The sequence below is a fragment of the Elephantulus edwardii genome, unplaced genomic scaffold (genome assembly GCF_000299155.1).
Source record: "Elephantulus edwardii isolate Elephantulus edwardi_28Jun2011 unplaced genomic scaffold, EleEdw1.0 scaffold00328, whole genome shotgun sequence".
In the NCBI taxonomy this organism is placed as follows: Eukaryota; Metazoa; Chordata; class Mammalia; order Macroscelidea; family Macroscelididae; genus Elephantulus; species Elephantulus edwardii.
Window position 1 is genome coordinate 258,257 of NW_006400078.1, and position 23,309 is coordinate 281,565.

The 23,309-nt window shown below is 51.7% G+C and overlaps 2 protein-coding genes across 2 annotated transcripts in view; both read right to left on the bottom strand.

Moving 5' to 3' along the window:
* Nucleotides 1-9,729, bottom strand: part of SLC22A20 (solute carrier family 22, member 20) — a 20,473-nt gene extending 10,744 nt beyond the window's left edge. The window contains exons 1-6 of the mRNA XM_006901448.1: nt 9,355-9,729; nt 9,177-9,280; nt 6,690-6,844; nt 5,702-5,870; nt 5,142-5,265; nt 4,568-4,683 (exon numbers count right to left, since the gene is read on the bottom strand). Coding sequence (XP_006901510.1) covers nt 4,568-4,683; nt 5,142-5,265; nt 5,702-5,870; nt 6,690-6,844; nt 9,177-9,280; nt 9,355-9,729 — 1,043 coding nt within the window. The remainder of the gene's footprint in view (nt 1-4,567; nt 4,684-5,141; nt 5,266-5,701; nt 5,871-6,689; nt 6,845-9,176; nt 9,281-9,354) is intronic.
* A 2,112-nt stretch (nt 9,730-11,841) lies between these two features.
* CAPN1 (calpain 1, (mu/I) large subunit) overlaps nt 11,842-23,309 on the bottom strand; it is a 38,568-nt gene continuing 27,100 nt past the window's right edge. The window contains exons 10-21 of the mRNA XM_006901449.1: nt 18,393-18,571; nt 17,018-17,029; nt 15,804-16,015; nt 15,650-15,689; nt 14,872-14,937; nt 14,732-14,789; nt 13,828-13,892; nt 13,387-13,455; nt 13,094-13,172; nt 12,403-12,519; nt 12,154-12,212; nt 11,842-11,868 (exon numbers count right to left, since the gene is read on the bottom strand). Coding sequence (XP_006901511.1) covers nt 11,842-11,868; nt 12,154-12,212; nt 12,403-12,519; nt 13,094-13,172; nt 13,387-13,455; nt 13,828-13,892; nt 14,732-14,789; nt 14,872-14,937; nt 15,650-15,689; nt 15,804-16,015; nt 17,018-17,029; nt 18,393-18,571 — 983 coding nt within the window. The remainder of the gene's footprint in view (nt 11,869-12,153; nt 12,213-12,402; nt 12,520-13,093; nt 13,173-13,386; nt 13,456-13,827; nt 13,893-14,731; nt 14,790-14,871; nt 14,938-15,649; nt 15,690-15,803; nt 16,016-17,017; nt 17,030-18,392; nt 18,572-23,309) is intronic.

Sequence of the window (23,309 nt, forward strand, 5' to 3'; positions counted from 1 at the left end):
AGCTGCTTCTCAGGAGAAGGATGGGCAGTCTCCTCCTGTGTAATGATCTGCCTCTGAAACGCCCTGGAGGGTCATCTGTGGTTGGTTCTGACTCGATGGCACACAAACAACAGCAACAACAGTTGGAATCAACTCAGTGTCAAAAGGCTGGAACCATCTCTCACACCTACTCCCTGCTAACGAAGATCAATGAGATGGAGAGAAAGAAAAGAAATCTCTAGAAAAGTGATGTCAATGATGAACACGAGGAAAGCACAGGCCTGAGCAGTGCTTTGTGCTGTTGAAGGGGGCGGGGGGACCTGTGAGACAGGGTCGACGTGATGACAACCACCTCCCACCCTTCCCTGCCTCAGTGTCTTCCCCCAGCAGCAGAGTAACTCCGCTTCTTTTTAAAACTCCTGCACTTAAAAAAAAACCCAAACATTAATAAAAAAAATCATTTAACAAAATAAACTCCTGTGCCCCCAAGGACTTCCTCCCAACCATTTGGCTTGTCTCTGGATGGGGAGTAATGTGGACGCAAGGACAGGAGAGAGAGCTGGGCTGAGAAGGGAATGGAGCTCTCACATCTCCGATGTGACAAAGCCCTGCACATCCACACTTCTGTCATCCTTCTCTGTCCAGAAGGTCACTCCCATGTCCTGAATGGAACCTGCTATTTCAGGGTGCCTCACAGGCAGCCTCTCCATCAGCCTTTTGACCATTGTGCTTTTAGGATATGCCTTATTGTCACCTATGTGACATTCACTCTCTAGAGCTCAGGACAAGAAAGACTTCACCCCTGCTTGGTTCTGTCCAAACACAGATAAAACATAAAATTCAGGTCAAGGGAATAGAAAATGACACTTTTCTCCTGATAACTCCTGGGATTTCCATGTCCTAAATAATCTAAAAGGAAAACCTAGAAAAATCCCAACTGGGCCACTTGGGAACTATGACATCAGCTGGAAGCTGAGGCTCCAAAATAAAGACACAATCCTCACTTGTTTCCTTCACAGACCTCACACATGGTCAAGATCCAGCTCAAGATCTTTATCTTAATCACATCGACAAAGTCCTCTTTGCCACATAAGGTGCCATATTGAAAAGCTGTGGGATTCGGAGGGGACACCTTCCAGTGTCGTGGAGGGAGGGGCAGGAGAGCTACTCCCCAACTACCAGAGCCTGGAAACCCTGGGGCACGGATCTGTTCTGATGAGGCCGAGTCCGCTCAGGGGCAGCTGGTTGGTTTGTGTGAAACTCTGTGTGTGTGTGTGTGTTTGTGTGTGTAAGCAGGTATGTTTATACTTAGATAGCATTATTAATTGACCTGGGTCCCATCCAGTTATTAATTGAATTGGGTCCCATCCACAAGGCATGTGTTATAAATCCTGTGGTTGTACTCCCATCTGAAAACGAGATACCTAGCCTTCCACCCATATCTCCTTTCAGGGAGGGAGGTCTGTCCCTTTGGGGATGTAATCTTTTAATAAATCTATCATTAATATTTTACCCTAAAAAACCCCAAGAAAACAAGTTGCCTTTGTTATATCAATGAGCAGTATTAGTTTACGCATACTCTTGTGTCAACTTCTTTTGAGATATGAAAGGAGCCATTTAAGCACGTGGAGCTGGGGAGGCCATGGCACACGAGAATCACCAAGGAGCCAAGGAACAGAAGACAAACAGACAAGGCCTTTCTCTCAGAGCCAGCACAGGACGCGTTGCCCGCTTGCTGGTGCTCTGACTTTGGACCTCCAGCCTCCTGAATCAGGGAGCTCTGCTGCTGGAATCTGTAGGGAATTGTGCTGCAGTCTAACCCAAAGCCCAGACCTCCATGGTAGCTCCAGTCTCCCAGGGGCTCATCAAGAGAAGGATGGGTCATCTCCTCCCGTGGAATTTATAGCCTCAGAAACTCAGTGTAAGGCTCAGTTGATTCTGACTCAAAGACAATGAGTTTTGAGGTTTCTGAGCCCCCTGAAGTCTGACGAAATAAATTCCTCTTTGGTAAGGCCACTCACTTGTATTTCTGACGTAGAGGTGGTGTTGTTAGGTGCCAGAGTTGACGATGGCTTAGAACAGATCGAACCTTGCCCTGCCTGCCCCATCTTCACAATCTGCCATGTTCAAGTCCATCGTCGTGGTCACTGTGACAATTAATCTGGTTGAGTCTTCTTCTCTTTTGCTGAGTCTCCACCTTTCCGAGCTTGAGGTCATTTTCCAAGGATCGGTGGCGCCCCTAACAACATGCCCAAAGCCTATGAGATGAAGTTTCACTAGCCTCACCTCCAAGGAGCACTCTGGGTGGTCTCTCTCCAAGACAGAGCTTTGGGTTCTCTTAGCAGCTCCTGGTGTACTCAGTACTCGATGCCAACACCACAGCACAAAGGCATCCCTAACAGTGACACTAGATAATGAAAATACATAACTTCTTCCAATTATTAAAATGCTAAGCTAAAGATTTGCAGCCCTCGGCCGGGTTCAAATTGTTTTCCTGTCAAACATTCTTCTAGGTGGTATAGCACTGGCCTGTACATTGCTGTACAGAGGTAACTCGTGGTTGCTGTGATGCTGAAGACTGTGACAGTGATGTGCCAATCGTGGTAATGGGTACCCACGGCGGACAGTCTTGGCTGGAGCTTCCCAACTAAATCAAGCCTGGAAGCAGGAGCGGCATCCACTTCCAAAATGGCTTGCCTCTGGAAACTCGATGTACGAACAGTGCTCAGGCCTTTTGTTCGAAGGGTCGCTATGAGTCGTCTACGACTCAACGGCACCTAACAACAACAATCTAAAGATTCTTGTTAAAGAATATTACAGATATAATTCAGACACCCAACCAACTGACCTTAAGATGAAGAGATTTTCCTAGATGAATTTTACCCATGATATTGCCTATTGATACTGAGATGTAATCCATGCTGAAGGTTGTAGTCTTTCATCTTCTCTAGTAAGGGCTTTAAGCCTTCTTCACTTTCCACAACCAGCCTGTGTTGTGCAGATGACATAATCTTGTTTGTGGAAAGTGAAGAAGGCTTGAAGCCCTTACTAGAGAAGATCAAAGACTACAGCCTTCAACATGGATTACATCTCAGTATCAAGAAACCAGAAATCCTCAACCCTGATCAATAGGCAATATCATGATAGATGGAGAAAACATTGATGTTGTCAAGGATTTAGTTTTACTGGGATCCGTTACAATCAATATCCATGGTAACAGTTGTCAGAAAATTAAAAAAATAATGTTGCATTGGGGAAACCTGAAGAGAAGCTCAATATCATCAATCAAAACAAAGCTAGAGGCCAACCACATAATGGACCACAGACTACTCATGTATGAGTTCAAGTTGAAGCTGAAGAAAATTCAAGTAAGTCTACAAGAGACAAAATACAATCTGAAGTGTATCTCAAGTTAATTTAGAGACCATCTCAAGAATAGATTCGACACCTTGAGCATTAGTGATGGAAGACCAAGCAAATTGCATGATAATATCAATAATATACGTGAAGAAAGCTAGAGGTCATTAAAAAGACAAAACAGAGATAGGAGAAGACCTGAATGGATGTCAGAATAGACTCTGAAGCTTGCTCTTGAAGGCAGAGCAAATAAGTCAATGGACGAAATAATGAAGTACAAGAGGTGAACAGAAGATTTCAAAGGGCAGCCAAGGACGACAAAGTGAAGGGGAAAGTGCAAAGACTGGGGTGACAAACCAAAAAGGAAGAGAATGGTCACCATTGCTCAGATGAGAAGAATGTGAGAAAAAATCCAAACCTAAACACCGAAGGATTCTACAGGTTAAACAATGAAAGAAACCTCAAAAGAACATGGAAAGAATACACAGAGGCCAAAAAGGAGGTCAATGTTCAACTACTTCAGGAGGCTGCATGCTCAAGGGCCCAGCACGGAGGAAGAAGTCTAAGCCATCCCGATGGCATTGGCTAGAAACAGGCTGCAGGAATGGTTTCAACAATGGGTGTGATGCTGGAGGGGTTTGTATGACTATGCCAAAAAATTTGAAGACAGCTACCCAGCAAACAGATGGGAAGAGACACACATGTGTGTCCATTGCAAAGAAAGGCGATATAACAGATTGCAGATATGATCAAATAATATCATTAATATCACATACAAGTAAAACTTCCATGAAGATAATCCCCAAATAGCTAGAAAGTTACGTTGACAGGGGAACTACCAACATTTCAAGCTGGAGTTAGAAGAGGTTGTGGAATGAGAGCTGTTAATGTTGATGTCAGATGAATCTTGACGGAAAAGCCAAAAAATACCAGAAAGGTCTTTCTTCGTATTTTTTACTGACTCTGCAAAAGCATTTGATGGTGTGGACCATAATAAATTATGGGTAGCATTGCAAAGAATAGGAATTACAGAACATTTAATTTTGCTCATACAGAATCTGTACCTAGGCCAAGATTCAACAGAACAAGGGGCTACTTTTCTCCAAATGTATTCAACCTGCATGCTGCACAAATAATTTGGGGATCTGGGCCATGTGAGGAAGGACATAGTTTGCCTCTTGTAGGAAGGGTATTTGAGGACACTTAAGCCACATCAGGGCACATCACCTACCAGACCATCATGAGACAGCAGGTGACCTTGCGGATGGTTGGGGTTCGGAACAGGTCCAAGATGGAGTTAGAGGTCCGGCTGTTGGCAAACTCGCTCTGGATGTAAGAATTCACCACCTGGTGATGAAGGTCTGGTCAGGGGAACAGGAATGTGGGGTTCCATGTTCTTTGTAGGGATCCCTTCCTCGGTGGGGAGGAGGGTGGAGTGGAGGTCTTTGACAGGACAGTTGCTCCTATCATCCTCTCCCTCCCTGGGAAGTTTAACTCCACCCAGAGGTGCCTCGGAAGCAAGGCCTAGCAATCTGCTTCCAAAATATTGCAGATTAACAATCCCACGGAGCACAGGGGCTGAATCACTGTGTTTAAATGTAGATGGCGAGTCTTGGGAATTGACCAAATCCAGGAGCTGTGCTGCCAACCTGAAGGCATGTGGTTCGAATCCACCAGCTGCTCCATGGGAGAAAGATGGGTAATCTCCCATGTGATTTACCGCCTCTGAAAACCCACTAGAGAACCGGCTGAGAGGTCACCCACAAGACTGCAGATTGTTGCCCCCTCCCCTCCGCCATCCCTACCTCCTTGGTCAGCCGGTCCCCCTCCTCCTTCCTCCCGTTTAGCGTCGCCACCTTGCGCAGGTTCTGCAGGGCCAGCTGGGACTTGCCCTGAAGCAGCAGCCAGCGGGCCGACTCCGGCAGCCACCTGGCATCAGGAGGAGAATGCAGAGAGAGTGACCCAGGGCTCTGCTCCTTCCAGTCCTAAGTCCAAATGCACCTTCATTCAGATTCTAGCAAAAGGTGGGGTTCCCTACTGTTTGTAGAATCTAGAAAGTTGGGGCACACTAACAACTAGCACCCCTTTTCCCCCAGCACATCCTATGAGAGTCACTGAAAGACACCTAGAGACTACACAGGGCTTCAGACTTCCACCAATCCAGCTTCAAAGTTGATTCAGCCCCAGCTGCGTGGCTTTGAATAAGTCAGGGAACCTCTCTGGGCTGCCCCTCAGTTTCCGCTTGTGAAAGGTCTCAGGCAAGGGTATTTGTGAGCACGTCCAGCAGGTCCAGCGGCTACACACCCTGTCTGGATCTCGCAGTTGTACCCACCCACCCATCCACCCCAAGGTGCTCAGGACCTACCAGGAATAGAGGAAAAAGATGAGGAAAGGGGCAGAGACGGCGAACTGCAGCCATCGCCATGGGCGGATCACGTACGCCACAGTGGCCAGGATGACCTGGCCTGTGGTGAAGGAGAAGCCCAGCAGGATGCCCGCCACGGTCCGGCCCCGGGTGGGCATCCACTCCACCACTGCGGGGGAACGACAGCCAGTCAGTGGGACGTGGCACACACGTGGCTGTTCTGCGCATCCTGTCCCCTAAGTATGACCCTGAGGTTCAAACCCTAAACCAAAGCCATTGTCAATACTGATGCATGGTGACTGTGTGTGTTAACCGGAAATCATTCCACCGATATGACACAGGCAAAGGCGTCCCCACTCGCTCCAGAACCCAATTCCGACTCACAGTGGCCTCGTGTGTCTTAGGGGAGAGCTGTGCTCCACGGGGCTTAAAGTGGTGGAGTTTTTCAGAAGTAGATCTCCTCTGGGTGGATCTGAACTTCCAACCTTTTCCTTATTAGCTGTGTGCTTTAATTGTTTACACCACCCAGGGAATCCCTTCACTCCTTGCTCAACTCACCCATTCCAAGTGGATCAATGGACCATGCAACAAAATTAGTTGAAATTATGGTGGGATTTTAAAAATTACAATTTTTTTTAAAATTTCTTTTTATTTTATTATTATGTGTGCATGTATTGTCAAATTGGATCTGACTGGTTAAAAATTACAATTTTAAAGTAAGGAAAGGCACCTTTTGCAGATGCCAGAAAAAAAATCCAATAAATTTTCTTCCCTAAAGCATGAAAAGTGTCTGCATTGACTAACAAAGTCGTGCAGTCAGCCAAACCAGTCTGCTCCCACCTCCAAAACTTACTGCAACTCAAAACCCAAGAGCAAGCAGACTTCCCTGCTCTTGGCAGAGTTTGAGCTGATCAGCAGGACGGGGAACGCCCACAGCTGCCGCCTTCTGCCCTCCTGTCCCCCTGGGATGTCACAGGGCTGGACTCACCCAGCGACAGGGAGTTGAGGATGATGCCGGAGAAGGTCATGCCCGTGAGGAACCGGAAGGCGCAGTAGGTGCTGAAGGAACCGAAGTAGGCAGTGGCAGCCCCCGAAATGGCCAGCTGCAGGTACGACCAGATCAGGGGGGCCTTGCGGCCCAGCCTGTGTGGGAATCAAGTCGTACAGGTGCTTGGGATGCTGATCTGCCTGGGAGGGAGCAGCCTGCCCAAGGGGAGCCGGAGTGAGGGAAAACTGGGGGCCCCCTGGGAAAGCCTCTCCCCTAAAACAGAAAAGCCCCCTTTGTAACTCAACTGAAGGGCTGATTAGAAGATAACTGACAACGAGGAGGTTCTTACCTTCCTAATCCCTCCTTCCCTCCATGTTTCTAGACTCCCCTCCAGGCCCATGGCCTCGGGGGACTGTGGGCCAGTGGAAGGGTGTGGACAGTGGGGGGTGGTCTGTGCCTGAGGAGATGTTAGTGAGTCAGTGGACTAGACTCACGTGACCCTGTGCACAGCAGATCAGAGCGTGTCCCTCCTGCGCTGTCCACCTGTCCATCTCCAGGCCACGGACAGTCACTGGGTCCATCTCCTTGAGGCTCTTCCTCTCCTTCTCTGACCCTCTGACTGGCCCCTCCTGACTGCACGCCCAAAGTACACGAGATGAGGTCCCTCCACCCTCGCCTCTAAGGAAGACCCAGGCTGCCCTTCCCCCAGCAGGTCTGTCTGTTCTGTTGCCAGGCCCCCGGCTGTTCAGTGTTCTTCTCCAACACCACACCTCAAAACCTGAGCCCCTCGGGTTGGAGGATGCGCCGCTGGAGAGAAGAGCGATGCTCAAACCATAATTCACTGTGTATATGTGGGTAGGGGGGGGTGAGTTCTCAACGGGTGACAGCAGGGCCCAGGCTAAGTCCGCCCCTGAGCTGGTGACCCAGGGCAGCTGGGCTCCAGGACAGTGAAGGTTACCCCACTCTGGCTTTGGCACTGTCTATCTGCAAGTAAGGCTCACCCACCTTAGACGGAGGGGGTGAGCAGCTTCCTCCACACACCCCAACCTGGGCCCGTGTACTCATTCATTCATTCCACATACATCCACTGAGGCACCCTCAGTGTCAGCCCTGAACTGGGTGCTGGTGACAGACCAGCCACTGAAGCTAAGATCTCAGTGGTCGCAGGAGAGGATTAAGACATGTGTGGGTCACACAGAGGGACCCACAGGCAGAATGGGCTGCCCTTCAAGGTGGGGGGCTGGCCTGTGGCAGGCCCAAAGGAACTGCAGGGAAATGGTGAGGGAGGGGAGGCCCAGGGAGGAGAAATAAGGAGAGAAGGGGGAAAGAACTGGGACAGAGAGGACAAGGAGGAGAGAACGCATTTCCTGGGCCTCTGTCCTTCACGGGCAGGCAGCTACGTCCTGGATCAACTACACTAGGGGCCCAATGAGGATGGGCCAACTCTTTCCAAACGACCCCCAGGAGGCCTGAGAGAGAGGGCTCAACACATGCAGAGGGGCAGCGTTTGTGTAAATAGGAGACAGAACTTATCTGTGCACTTGCTTGACTGTGTGTCATAAAGTCTCTGGGAGGAAGCAGAGATAGGGTTGCCCCTGGAGAGGGGGACAGGAGGTCCCCCCACATTCTTTCATGCCCTTCTGACCTTGTAAACCATGTGACTGTATTATTTGTAACATCTATTTAAAAAGCACTAATGGATTCTGGCACAACCTTGCTTGCTGAAAGTGAAGAGGACTTGAGATGCTTGCTGCAGAAGATCAAAGACTATAAAATCTTCAATATGGATTGCATCTCAACATTAAGAAAATGAAATCCTCACCACTGAGTCAAATTGTCAATGATTTCATCTTACTTGGATCCACAATCAACACCGTAAATAGCAACAGTCAAGAAATCAAAAGATGTGTTGCACTGGACAAATCTGTCAAAGATCCCTCCAAAATGCTAAGGCGCAATGATGGTGGTTTAAAGACTAAGGTGTGCCCGATTCAGACTTTCAATCCCTTGCTCTGTATCTGAGAGCTGGACAACAAAAAAAGGACGACAGAACAATCATCAACGCCTTTGAGCCGTGGTGTTGGAGAAGGGCAGTGACTACGCCATAGACAAGTAAAAGAATAAACAAATATTCCTTCAAGGAAGTGCAGCCAGTGTGCTCCTTGAAGCAAGGATGGTGAAGATTTGTCTCAGGTACTTTGGGCATGCTGTCGGGAAAGGCTATTCCTTGGAGAGGGACATCATGCCTGGAAATGTGGAGGGTCAGTTAAAGAGAGGGCGACCCTCAACCAGGTGGGTTGACAGAGTGCCTGTAGCAGTGGGCTCCAGTATGACAGACGTAGGACACAGTTCAGATCTGCTCTTCACAAGGTCATTATGAGCCGCACTCAATTGGCCATCACCTAACAACCACCACAATGGATTTCAGTAAAGGGGAATTGAAGAGCCCGCGCTGGGTGGGTGTCCGGGACCCTCAGCCCAGCTTACCTGTCCGAGATGCTGCCAAACACAGCGGCGCCCAGCAGCACGCCCGCCATGTAGATGGACTGCGCCAGGTCCCGGAAGGTACGTGCCTCACACACCAGGTCCCACTGCACAAGGAGAGAGTGTCACTGCAGCCTGGCCCTGGGCCTTGGCCCCCACGCCACCCCGGCCCCCTGCTGACCTCTGTCACGATGGTGGACGGGAACACACTTTGGTCATAGACCCAGCCGTCCTCACAGCCCTCCGTGGCTGCCCCATGGATGGAGGTGTTGGGGGTCAGCAGGGCCCACTGAGGCTCAGTGAAGCGCTGGCACTGCTCAGGGACCCCGGCTTCATCCAGGGGCACGGTGGCCCTCAGCCAGCCCCCCGAGTGGTTGGTGGTGACTGGAGTGCCATTGGCAGGGCCCTGGCAGTGGTGGGGAGGCACAGCAGCTGTGAAGTTCTGCAGGAAGTTGTGACAGGCCAGTAGGCTGCAGGGCAGGAGCAGCAGCGCTGTGTAGACGAGCTGGAAGCGGCCCACACCGCCCAGGGTGTCCAGTAGGTCAGTGAAGGCCATGACCTCAGGCCTGACCCCACAGCAGTCGGGGTTCTTATGTTAGGGGCCGGGGAGGAGTCCAGGGGTGGAGACATAGGCTGAGGCTGAGCCTATGGCTGAGAGTCTGATTACACCCACAGGAGGCTGTTGGGTCCCCACACCCACCCACCTCCCTCCCCTAGCTCCAGCAGATTGCTCCCCCCACCTCTCCATCTCTCACCTCCCAGGTAAGAAAGATAAGGGGGACACCACGGGCAGCTTCACAGCACCACCAGATCTGCAGACTCATACACCCTTACCGGGAGACCCCAGCACCAAGAGGGACACCCTCCCCTTCTTCTCCCTCCCCCTCTGAGACCACCTTGAGGATCCGGCAGGAGCCTTGACCCCAGCCTGTCTCTGGGCTGTGGGTTGCAGGGGTGCTCAGAGCTGGGAGGTCAGATAGAGGTGTGCTGGTGATGAAGGCTGCCTCAATCACCCCGAGAGTAGGGACTAGGCTTTGAGGGAGACACTGAGGGAAAGCCCAAGAGGGCCTTAGGGTTAGGTGGGTCAGATAAGCTGTAGGGAAACTTGACTCCTCCTCTCACTAAAGACCCAGAGGCGGGGATTTTGTGGGGACTAGGACCCCAAGATCATTTAGTGTAGTTTCAGCCCCCTTGTCCAAAGTGACCCAATGTAGAGAACTTGAGAGGTGCTGAGCTAGCTGGGGGAAGAGTGGGGTCCAGGGGCAGGGCCCCTAACAACAGCTTGGACTCCAGGAAGTTTCCTTTCATATGATCCCCCAACAAGAACTCTGGGGCCCAGCAGCAGCAGGCCAGGAGCTCCCAGAGTGCATGGCGGGAGCAAGATGCAAGCTGGAGACATCCTATTCCGAGGTCTGTGCCAGCCTGTGTCCAGGCAGTCTGCACTCAGGGTCTTGCAAGTTCCCCCACCCGCCCAGGGCTCCAGACAGAGGGTGGCCCTCTGGGGTCCTGCAGCCCTGGCTCTGCAGACAGTCTGTGCCTCCCTCAACCCCCTCCCATCCTGTCACCACTTTCACTCCCTCTTATCTCTGGTAAGCAAAGTCCAGCTCCCAGAGGGATGGTGGTGGCTCAGATAAGGTACAGGTGTCTGGGTCACAAGGGCACCCCCCAGGGGACTGGCAGGTGGCTGCGTGCTCTGGGGAGCTCCCTGGGGGGTCGGCTCAGTGCTAAGCAGCAGTTTGAGTTTCAGCTGGAGCTTCATGGGCAGGAGTGTGGGGGAGGCGTCAATCAGATCTTGGGGACAGGAGTGCGCCCAGGAGGTGCCAGGCAGGCCAGGGGCACCAACACGTGTCAGACCCCGCAGGACCAAACATGACCCCAACAGTGTGGCCTGTGTCTGCAATAGGATGTGGGGCTCTGCTCCCCCTCTCTCAAGGCACCAGCAGGGGTGCAGGCCTGGGGAGCGACAGGGAAGAGAGGGGGGCTGGTGAAGTGGAGGTGTCAGCTGTGCCCTTCAGGCAGCAGGTTTGGGTAAAAAATACTCCAGGGCCAGACAGGGGGTGTTTTCTCTTTTATTTGGGGTTTTTCTACACAGAAATTTGAGAGCCCACTACCCCACACCCAGGCACCTCTGGCACCCCCACAGCCAGTAAGTCAACCCGAAGAGTCCCTTCTGAACCACCAACATGACAAGGGGGGACAACTTCCCAGGTTTCTGCCCCAGAGTGCCCAGCCAGTCCAGCCCTGGGGAGGGGAGGTCCCCACCAGGAAAGGCCCCTGGCCCCCCTGGCCTGGAATCCCATGGCTGTGAAGCTAGTGGTCATGGCAGAGTTTGCAGTGAGGTCAGGTGGGCGGGGCTGCGAGGGTGGCCCCAGGGGACCAGAGTAGTGGTACATGAGGGCTCTGGGGGAGGCTGGGCCATCAGCTCCCCTGGGAACCCCACCCTGAGGCAGGCACAAGCGAAAGCTGCCTTCCTGGTCTGGTCCAGGCTGGGCCCTCAGCTGCAGGGGCGCAAGGACACCCAGGCAGATGGGGCGCGGTGGCTGGGAGGCAGGAGCTGGAGGGGGGGCCCCCTCCACACCCCAAGGAAGGCACTTGCAGCTGGGTGGCCTGGTAGGCTGAAGGAGGTGTGGCTTGGCAGTCGAGGGCACAGCAGGGAGCTGAGTGCCCCTCATGCAAACATGGTCAGCTGTAACCACTGGGGGGGGGGAGAGAGAGGTCAGCCAGGCAGAAGGTCACAGAGGACCCCTCATGCAGGTGATCTTCTAACTCCTCTGCCTCAGAGACCAGCCTGTGGGCTCCTCCCAAACTCAACCTCGCTCCCACCCCCCACGCCCCACCCCTTTCAGGACACAAAGGCCTTTAGAGACCACAGCTCCTGCCCAGCACAGGACTGGAGACCACAGGTAGAACCAGGAAGAAAATGCAGCAGCCCCTGAAGAATGCCCCGCCCCTCCCTACCAGGACCCCCACAGGGTCCCACCTTAAACAGGTCAAAGGTCACGACTCCATCCAGATCTGTGTCCAGCGTTTTAAAAAACCCTGTGTGTGTTCAAAACACAGGGCTGAGTCACGAGAGCATCCCCCACAGAGTCAGGGCTGCCCCACCTTCCCGCAGCACCCCCCCCCGCCAGTGGGAGGGGCATATTCTGATGCCACTGCCCTCGACCTCCAGGCGCCCAGGGATGGGGGTGGGGGGTGGGGCGGACAGCAAGGGACAAGGGACACTCACGGAACATGGTCTCCAGGCGAACCAGGCAGCACACGAAGTTGTCAAAGTCCACGGCCAGGTCGGGCTCCGAGTAGCGGGTGATGATGAGTTCGTACAGCTTCTTGTTGAGCTTGAAGCCTGGGGTAGGGAGGGCAGGGCAGGGTGTGAGGGCTGGGGGCGCCCAGGAGAGCTGTGTGCAGGGTGGGGGCCAGCCCCAGGCTGAGGGATAGGCGCTCGAGCTCTGAAGTGGAGGGCATGTGAGGGCCTCCCCAGTCCCTGGTGGTAGACTCCTGTTCAGAGGCACGAAACTGTCGTGTGCAGGGCGAGGAGCTGAGAGGCAGGCACCCAGCCCCACAGGGCGCACCCAGGGCTCACAATGCCCTTGGCTGTGCCCTCGAATGAGCCCGGGGTGGGGGTGGGGGCTCTGGAGCCCAGCACAATCCATCCCAGCTGGGCCTCACTTTCTCTTGTGTATAACAGAGTTAACAAGAGAACCTCATCTCACTTAACTTCTGTGGAAAATAAGAATCAGAAAGGCACACTGAAGTGGAGGAAAGGCCAAGAGAATGGCTGGGGGCATGTCATCACTATCATCATCACCTCTGGGGACAAGTGGGGTGAACCACCACCCACTCTCAGGGAAGTGGCCTGGGGTACTGGACATAGGGGGGCCATGCTGTCTCAGCCACGGTGCCCCACCTTTGAGTCTCACCTGCAGACTCAATGGCCATTCGCATCTCGTAGGCGCTCATGCTGCCTGACTTGTCCAGGTCAAACTTCCGGAAGATGGCCTGGGATGGGCAGAGGGTGAGGGCCAGGTGGAGACACTGGCCCTTCCTGCCTGCACCTTCCCACCCCTACTACTGGCCCCACGTTTTCCAGGAGAGAGGCCCAAGAGTTAGGTCGAGGTGGAAGGCCTGGCCATATAGCCACCAGAGGCTGCCGCCCACTTTGCCCTGCCGAGGCCGAGGCTGCAGAGGGCATCAGTCAGCCGGGCCCACCTACCAGGTAATTCCGGATGCGGTTCCAGAGGATGTTAAATTCCACCAGGCCCAGTTTCCCATTGCCATCACGCTGGAGGTCGTTAAGAAGGCAGTGCTACAGCTTAGACCAGGGCTGGGGGCAGGGTAGAGGGGACCAGTGCAAAGAAGGGGACACTGGCCACAGAAAGAGCAAGACAACTCTCAAGGGAGGGGAGACATTATAAGGGTCCCATGCAGCCAGCCCACAGCCAGGTTCTCTGTGTTTAAGGGAGAAGACAGGCTCGGGGAGGGGTGCAGGAAGAACCCTGGCCTTCAGGCCACTCTCGGTGTATGGCTTATGCCTGTTTCCTCCTCAATCAGTGGGCAGATGTCCCAGAAGGCATGTGAAACCCGCAGCCCACAGAGCCTTGTGCATTTCTTGCTGTCTCCATGTCAACACCCTCAAAACAGCACCCAAGGATACATCCATGAGGTTCACCATGCTGCGGCAGGACTCCAGGCTGAAGCCCTTGGTGCGCAGGTCTTTGTCTGCAAGAAAAATCGCTTCCAGTGAGTGATGCACTCTGCCCCACGCACGTGTGTGTACACACACACACACACACGACTGTTGGGGAGGCAGGAGTTCTGCCCAGGGAATGCAGGCAGTAGCAGAACATGCTGTTTGCAAGTTCCTGGCAGCCGCAGCCTCACCCAGCACCACTCTGTTAGGTGTCTGTTCTACTCCACATTCAACAGAGAGAAACCTCTCACAAGTCTGATGGCAGTGAGCATGTTTGGGGGTGTTAATCATAGTAAAGTGGAAGGTCAACAAAAAAAAAAAGAAAGAAAAGAAAAAACTCTCGAGAAAAAGAGTTGATTTCAACCCGTGGTGACCCCTCCGTCAGATTCCCATGGAATCTTTGCAGGAAGTGGCCTATCTTTCTCCCATTATTAAGCAGCTGGTAGATTCAAACCACTGACCTTTCAGTTAGCAGTGTAAAATTGTAATGAACTATACTCCTAGAGTTCCACCTTGCTCACATGGGGTGGCTGGTGGGTTCCAACCGCTGACCTTCTGGTGAGTGTGTAGTGCTTTGTTCGGTGCACCACCAGGGCTTTTCGGGGTGAAGGTTGGCTGTATTTTTTGTACAGAGGCTTCCCACTGGCTAAGCTGAGAACCTGCAGGGCTGTACTGCTGGATCCGAGCCCACGTCCCAGCCCTCCAGGGAACAAGCTCAGGCCAGAAGAACAGGGTTCTAGCAAGATCGCCAGACGGAAGTGGGCAAAAATTGGGGGTGAAGCTTCCATGCCTCATGCAGGTTAACGGGTGAGGTGAGAGGCCTGGAGGACAGGGGGCCTCCCAGGTGGGGCAGCCGCCGGCCACTCACGTTTGCTGATGATTCTGTTAAGGATTGTCTGCAGCTCCCTGACGCTGATCTCCAAATCCTGGGAAAGAGGGGGATGGGATCTGCCTGGGGAAGGGCCACCTATGGGGGACCCAGCCCACCCTCGCCACACTCCCGCCTACCTCTCCTGCCAGCTGCCTGAAGAGGGACTTGAAGCTCTCGTCAATCTCCTCTTCTGAGAGCACTTGCTGGGTTGGCGAGGGTGGAGAGCAGGTAAGAGGCCGCTGGCCCACACCCCAGAGGATCCACTATCCAGGTACAGCCACTTCACTTCTAATCTGCTAATCTCTGATCCAGTCCCTGCTCCTGCACCCCACCAAGACCCCTGGGCCTAAATGAGGGGGACACTGTCCAGCTCAATGAGGTGTGGGCTCTTGCCATGCAACCGTGGGCAGGTTCTTGGGCCTCTCTGAACTTGAGCTTCCCATTTGTCAAAGGTGATGGTAACAGTATCATCACAGGTTGTGATGGGGGATTATGAGGTGATGTGAGAAAAGGGCCCTGTGTACTACGTGCCTTAACAACTGTGCCCCACAGCGACCTCAGAGTCCCCTGCAAACCATAACTGCTGGGCCAATGACCGATCACCACTGAATGGATTCTCATTCACAGTGACCGCATGTGTGTCAGAGAAGAACCATGCTCAACGAGGCTGTAAGTGGTGGGAGTTGTGGGATAGCATTTGGAGAGCAGATTGCCAGGCCTTTCTGCTGAGGCGCTGCTGTGAGGACTAAAGCCTCCTACCTCTCGGCTAGTGACCAAACATTAGCCTTTGCCTCCCTGCTCTTACTCTCATTACTCCTGCCATGAGGGGCTCTGCTCTGTTAGCTGGAGCCCAGGGAGCAGGACACCAGGTCCCTGTCACCTCCCTAGTGGCACGGGATATGGGGGGGCACTCACCTCATCAGGGAGATTGGCCTGGACCTGGTCATCCAGCTCCCTGGGGGGGGGGAACAGCAGTCAGGTGGGGAGAGGCCAGATCCTGGGGGGTGGAGGGGCAGGGCTGAGGGGTTGGGCTCGTGGTCAGAGACGGGCAGCGGGCACCATTACTCACTCAGTCCCTGCTCTCTTCTCTGAGAAGAAGCGAAGCACGAAGTCGCCCTCCTTGTTGGGCTCGAAGGTGGACGGCACCACCACGTACTCGCCAGGCGGCAGGCGGAAGCGGGTGCTAACCTCCCGCAGGTTGATGAACTGCTCCGAGCGGGCCCTCGACGCGTTGGCCAGGAAGAAGTCCCGCTTCAGGTGCACGGCCGGCTGGCCCACCAGCTGGCAGGGGCGGGAGGATGTGGGTGCAGCAGCTGTGGGGCCCACAGCAGGGCCACCCCCACCCACACACTCTGAGTCCCAACCCCTGGCAGGGAGATGGACACTGGGGTCATGACTCTGCACCCCCATCAGCAGGTGCATGACCCTGACAATTCGTCTGCCTCAGTTTGCTCATCTGTGAGATGGGGCGACAAGACCAGACCTATCTACAGTACAAGGTGCAAGCAAGGCACAACCTGAAGGCACAAGGTATATGGAACACCATTCAAATAGCACTTTAGCCCCAGGCATCCCTTTTCAAATCCTGCTTGGCCCTCCCTGCATGTCAGACACTGAAAGCACATCATGTCTAATAAAGAGGGTTGGTGAAAGCAAGAAAAACCTGCAAAGAGCAGGCCTGAGGCTGTGGCTCCGACGACGGGCTCCGCCGTGTTTGTGAGGATGCTGCAGGACTGCGGCCTTGCTGGGTTCTGCTGTACGGTTAGGTTACCTACAGGTGGAGCCCACTTGACGGCAATTCACAACAACAACAACAACAACAACAACAACGAGCCTGCTTTACAGATGCAAACACCACAGCTCTAAGCCCTGAAGCCACTTGCTGGAGGTTGCTGTTACCGCAGGCTTCCAGGTGAGTCAGCACTAAGCACTAAGTCCGCTTGGGAGAGGGGCTGTGAGGACAGAGCGGAGGCACACTCCCTCACCTTCACCTGTTTCCTCACCTGCTCCCTCACCTCCACCTGCTCCCTCACCTCCACCTGTTCCCTGACATTTTACCTGTTCTGACCTGCAGGAGGTCAGTGTTTGCTCTGCCCCCCTAAAATGTCACATGGGGAAGCATTTTATGAGTAGTAAAGTCCAGGGGACAGCTTCACTCCTACACATGCTGAGGGGGCTCCCTAATGGGGTGTGCCACCATCCTGCTGGGCTGTGAATGTGTCGCCACCAGGCCATGTGCACTCTGGGGCTTGTAAATCCAGGTGAGTCAGGTACCACACCTACCTCCGGAGGGACCTGCAAGAGAGAGAGGGGAATTAGAGGGGGCGCTGGGGAGCAATTTTACTCATGGGGTTTTCAGAAGCCTGCTATTTCAGAAGTGGACGGCAAATCCTGCCTCCTAGACTGTCTTAATTGGGGAGCTCGATTAAAACCTGTCCACCATGGGTGACCTCTCTGGTATTTGACACACCCTCTGGCTTTGGCTCAGTGACTGCAGCAATGGGCTCGAGTGTGTCAGAGATTGTGAGGATGGCCCAGGACAGCACAGGGCTCAGACCTGTTGTTCAAAGGATCACTGTAAGTTGTAGTTGACTTGAGTGTGCCTAACAATAACAATGGGTGGCCTAGTCTGCAGGGAGTGGCACTGCAATGAGAGTGTGAGAGCTGGTCCAGAGCTCCGGGCAGTGCAAATGGTTAAGGTGCTTGGCTTCTAACCAATAGGTTGGCATTTCAAGTCCACCCAGTGGCACATCAGAAGAAAGTCCTGCCAATTGAATTCTGAAAAATCCAGTGGGAATCCTGTGGAACAGGCCTCCTCTGACACGCGTGTGGTCATGGTCACCACCAGTCAGACTTGATTCAGTGCCAAATGTTCTATTGCTTTGCTGGTCCCAGGGGAATTGGGTGCAGACTAAGTACCGAGTGGGGTTCCCTGAGTTCTGAAAGGAGAGGATGAGGAGGACCAGAAGGCCGTGTGAGGGGCACTGGTGATATGCTGACCCAGCCCCATCCTCAGACAGAGGGACGACCCTGGTAAGAGGACCCACGCAGGCCTGCGTGCCCACTGTATTCCTGGGATGCCCTGAGCCTGAACCCTGAATCTGAATCCCCACGACAGCCCCTGAGGGACACCACAGCAGTGCCTCAGAGTCCTGGTCACCAGAGGTTACCCCTCTGATGCCAGGGACTCTGAGCTTGGCCCAAGAAGCACTAAAATTCCTGGGCCTGTCCTGAACATACTGCAGGTGAAGCAGGGTGGACCCAGGGGCAAGTCAGTCACAGAACCACCAGCCTAAGCCCTTTCAGAGCAAAAGGTCTTCCCTTTCATTCACATCCACAGCCAGACTCTGCTTACATGGCCCCAGGACAGGGAGCTCACTACTTCTCTCCAGGTCAGCCCATTTGCCCACTTCTTCCTGAACCTATGCCGACACCTGGTCCCCTGGGAGCTGCCCTGCAGGGTCAGCTGAGCCAGTTTCAAAGCCCGTGAAGTGAGTTTTATTCCCCAGCCCTCCAGGCCTCCAGGTGGGATGCATCCCAGCAGCCGGAAGCGGCCGCCTGTCCTCCGGCGCCTCCTGGTGGAAGCTCGGCTGCAGTGGGGCGGGAAGCAGGGACAGGGGTTTCTTGGAGTTGGGGTTCTGCAGGTTGGGGGGCTCACCTCATACACGGCGAAGCCGATCGTCTCCATGTCGCGGCCGTAGCGGCGCTCTCGGCGGCGGTGCTTCTGCATGAGCGCCAGCACAAAGCTGCAGCCCGATTCGCGACCCCCGTAGTCATCCTCCGCGTCGTCCACTTCCTCCAACCGGACCTTGAACTGAGGGTTCACCCAGAAGGTGGCTGCATGGAGCGAGGAGGTGGACATCAGAAGCCGAACAGGGCAGTCCCACATCTGCACAACCCCACAGTTCACTCACTCATGCACACATTCGACAAACATCCTGGTGGCAGGCCTAGCTTCGAGGGGCGCACGTTCTAGACCGGGGAAAAAGTCCCAGCAATCAGCTCACTTAGTGGACAGAATGGCCACAAAGAACAAGCAGGCCAAGCCACAGCTGGTCAGGGAGGGCTTCTCTGAGGAGGTAACAGCGAGCTGAGAGTTGAAGGGATGGCCCTGGGAGGATGGGGGACAACTAAAAAACCAGGCAGGCAGAGAAGAAGCCGAGCAGAGATGGACAGTGCCCATCTGAGGGACCAGTGAGGCCCAGGGCACAGGCAAGGGTGGGTCCAGAAAGAGTCTGAGGGGAAGGGCATAGTCTGAGTCCAGAAGAGAAAGGACACACAGCTGGGAGGCAGGTGACTAGATCTGCATGTTAGAAAGTGTGTGGACAATGGCTTGGTGGTGCCTTTGAGTCAGTTCCAACTCCTAGGACCCAGCATCACAGAGCAGAACAGCCTTAGAGAGCTTCCAAGGCTGTGTCCTGGATGATAGCAGCTCACCAGCTTTTTAACTAGGTAGGTTTGAAAAGCAGAGGCCACTAGGGGGCAGGTCGCAGGATGGGGGCCTTCCGCCGGCAGTCAATTCACTTATTGAGCTGCCTGAGCCACACTCCTGACTCAACCAACCAAATGCTGGACCAAGAATGCAAAACATCTTGACTGCATTAGTAAGCCACAGCGTTGTCCTTCCTCAAAGCAAAACCCAAACTTGTAGCCCAGCAAGGAATCACTCCAAGAACGTCTGCCGGCCCCCGGAGACCCTTAGATTGGCATAAGTGGCCAGCTCCAGGAAGAGAATCCAATAGAAAATTCTGGCAAGAAAACTGGAGACCCCTCCCCTCCATAAGAGAAACACTAGCAGTTTATATATGAAAGAAAGCTATTCCACTAGGGGCAGGGGAAACACATCACCACTACCCCCCAAAGATGTACAAGTACATGGGTTTGCAGTTTTAATGCATGTTCTCTGTGAGGTCAAGGAAACCTTAAGCAGAGGACTGACTTTTTTAAAAGCATCCAGGGCCAGCAGTATCTTAAGTGACTGGCAAAACACATACAAAGTCTCTCTGGAGAAAATTAACTTTATCCCTGCCTTTTAAGAACTCTCAGATCGGAGAAACAAATGCGCTTCTATTCAGCCATAAGGAGGCCCAACAGCATGGCACAGTAGTTAAATGTTCAGCTGCTAGCCAAAAGGTAGGAAGTTCAAACCCACCAGCAGCTCTGGGGAGAAGTACAAGGCAGTCTGCTCCTGAAATGGTCATAGTCCAGGAAATCCTACAGGGCAAAGTCCCCTCTGTCCTACAGGGTGGCTGTGTCATGGTTGGCGGGACAGGCCATGGATTTGCACAGACCTAAAGAAGAACGAGGAATGACGCATGGGATAAAACCATGCTAAGGGAAGGAGACCAGACATAAAGGTCAATTTCCTATAATTCCATTTACATGAAATATCCAGGAGAGACTGAGCCACAAAACCAGAGAGCAGGCCTTTTGCAGGAAGAACGATTAATAGAAGTGGCTGCAAATGGGTTTGGGGTTTTATTCGGGTGAAATGGAAAGGTGAAGGAACTAGACAGATGTAGTGGTTGTACAAATGCCCTAAATGCCACCAGTTTGTTAAAACACTTGCTGCAGAAAATCAAGATGTTGTTGGTAGGTGCTGTCGAGTATGATTCATAGCAACCCTCTGAACTAAAGATCTGAACCCTGTTCTATCCTGCACCATCTTCACACTTCCTGACACACAAGAGCCCACTGAGGCAGTCACTGTATCAATCCACCTGGTTGAGGGTCTTTCTCTACTTCATTGACCTGCCACCCTTCCCAGCATCATGTCCTTCTCCAAGGAATAGCCTCTCCTAGCAACATGCCCAAACTTTGTGAGGTGAAGCCTCATCATTCTTGCCTCCAAAAAGCACTCTGGCTGCACCCTCTCCAAGACATATCTGTTCATTCTCTTGGCCGTCCATGGGATGTTCTGTGCTCTTCTCTAATACCACAGCTCAAAAGCATCAATTCTTCTGTCATTCTTATTCATGGTCCAGCTCTCAGATGAATGCCAAGTGATCAGAAAAACTAATGCCTGAACCAGACACATCTTAGTTCTCAAACTGACATCATTACTCCTCAATAATTTGGAGAGGTTTCTAACTACAGATTTTCCTAGTGCAATGTGTCTCCTTACTTCCTGACTGCTCGTACCAAGGGTGTTAATTGTGGATCTAAGCAAGATGAAGCTGTTGAGAATTTCAATCTCTCCATCCATCATGATGTTGCGTATTGGTCCAGTGGCAAGAATGTTTTCTTAACATTGAGATGCAATCCGTCCCAAAGGCTGCATTCCCTGATCTTCTGCAACACATGCTTCAAGTCCTCCTCACTTTCACCAAGCAAGATTATTGTGTCTCTGTATAATGCAGGTTATTGATGAGTCTCCTTCCAAACCTCTTGCTACACTCCTCTTCCTAGAGTCTAGCTTCGACATTGAGAAGAATCAAAGACTATAGCATTCAATAACGATTACATCTCAACATCAAGGAAACATTGTGAATATCCTAAATGCCGCTGGTTTGTTCATTTTAAAATGGTTCATTCATGTTATGTGAATTTCATCTCAAGATAATACAAAAGTCTTCCACAGATGAACTTGTAGTAAAAAATGAGTCAGAAATTGCTAAACTTACAAAGAAATAAGGCACAATAACAGAAAACCAGCAGTAAGAATAAAAACTGCTTTGCTGAGATAGCAGATATTGGAATTATCAGAGTGAAGCTAATAGATTGTTAACCACAGAATATGGAAATGATTGAACAATATAATTAAAGTCACATGCAAGCAAAATCTTGCTTAAGATTACTTAAAAATGTCTAAAACATAACATTGGCAGAAAACTGCCAGAAATTCAAGCTAAATTTAGAGAGGCCCTGGATGTCATTGCTGATGCCAGATGAATCTTGGCTGAGAACAGAGAATATCAGAAAGATGGGGTTTGTACTTTATTGACTCTACAAAGGCATTTGACTGTGTAGATTACAACAAATTAGACTAACACTGAGAAGAATGGGAATCCCAGAACACTTAATTGTGCTCATATGGAACCCAGACCCAGACCAAGAGGCTGTTGTGTGAACATAGCAAAGGAACACTATGATTTAAAATTGGGAAAGGTGTGCATCAGGGTTGTATCCTTTCTCCATACCTGTTCAATCTTTATGCTGAGTAAATCATTAACGAAGCTGGCCTTTATGAAGAACATGATATTAGGATTGGAAAAAAACAACAACAAGCTTTATGCAGACGACAGAAGTTTGCTTGCTTAAAGTGAGGAGGCCTTAAAACATTTGCTGCTGAAGATCAAAGACTACAGCCTTCAATAAGAGTTACACCTCAACATCAAGCAAACAAAACCTCCTCACCGCTGGTTCTATAAGCAACATCATAATAAATGGAGAAAAGACTGAAACTGTCAATTATTTAACCTTACTTAGATCCTAATAAATACTCTTGACACCGGCAGTCAAGAAATCAAAAGACATGTAGCATTGGGAAAATCTACTGTTGAAGACTTCTCCATATTGCTAATGAGCAACAATATCAGTTTGAAGACTAAGGTGCACCTGATTCAAGCCACAGACTTTTGAATTGCTTGCTGTAAATCTGGAAGTTGGACAAGAATAAGGATGACAAATAAAGAATGTTCTTTGAATTGTAGTGTTAGAGAAGATACTGAATATCATGTGGGCTGCCCCAAACAAACAAATATATGTTGGGAAAAGTGCAAACAGGGTGCTGGTTAGAGGCAAGGATAGTGAAACTTCTCCTCATATACTTTGGGCAAGTTTTAGGAGGGGTCATCCTTGGAAAAAAGATAACATGCTTGGAAAGGTGGAGGGTCAGCAAAAGAATGGAAGACCCTCAAGATTGATTTGCACAGTGACTGTATCAATGGACTCAAGAATATCAGAGATGATGAGGCCAGCACATAACAGGGCGGGGCTCAGATCACTGTCCATGTGCTTGCTATGAGTCGTAGTTGACTCAGTGGTACCTAAGAACAACAATTATTAAACAATTTAACAACAATTATTAAAGAAATAATTAGAAATCTGAAAACACAAACAAGAAATGAATAGATTTTGTACATACCCATTAAGAAAGACTTTGTTGTTGTTGTTATGTGCCATCAAGTCACTTGTGACTCATAGCAACCCCATGTACAACAGCCCTAAAACCTGCTCTATCCTGTGCCTACTTTACTGTCTCTGACACACCTACCCTCATTACCCTAGTCACTGTGTCAATCCATCTCATCGACAGTCTCCCTCTCTTTCTCCATCCCTCCAGCCTTCCAAGCATGATGTCCCTCTCCAAGGACTGGTCCCTCCTTACAACATGTCCAAAATATGTGAGATGAAGCTTCAGAATCCTTGCCTCTAAGGAGCAGCCTGGCTTCACCCTCTCTAGGACAAACCTGTTTGTTCTCCTGGCAGTCCATGGTATAATCAACCTTCTCCAGCACCATGGCTCAAAGGCATCAATTTGCCTTTCTACGAAGATGACGCCGAAAGCGAAGAAGGAAGCCCCTGCCCCTCCCAAAACTGAAGCCAAAGCAAAGGCATTGAAGGCCAAGAAGGC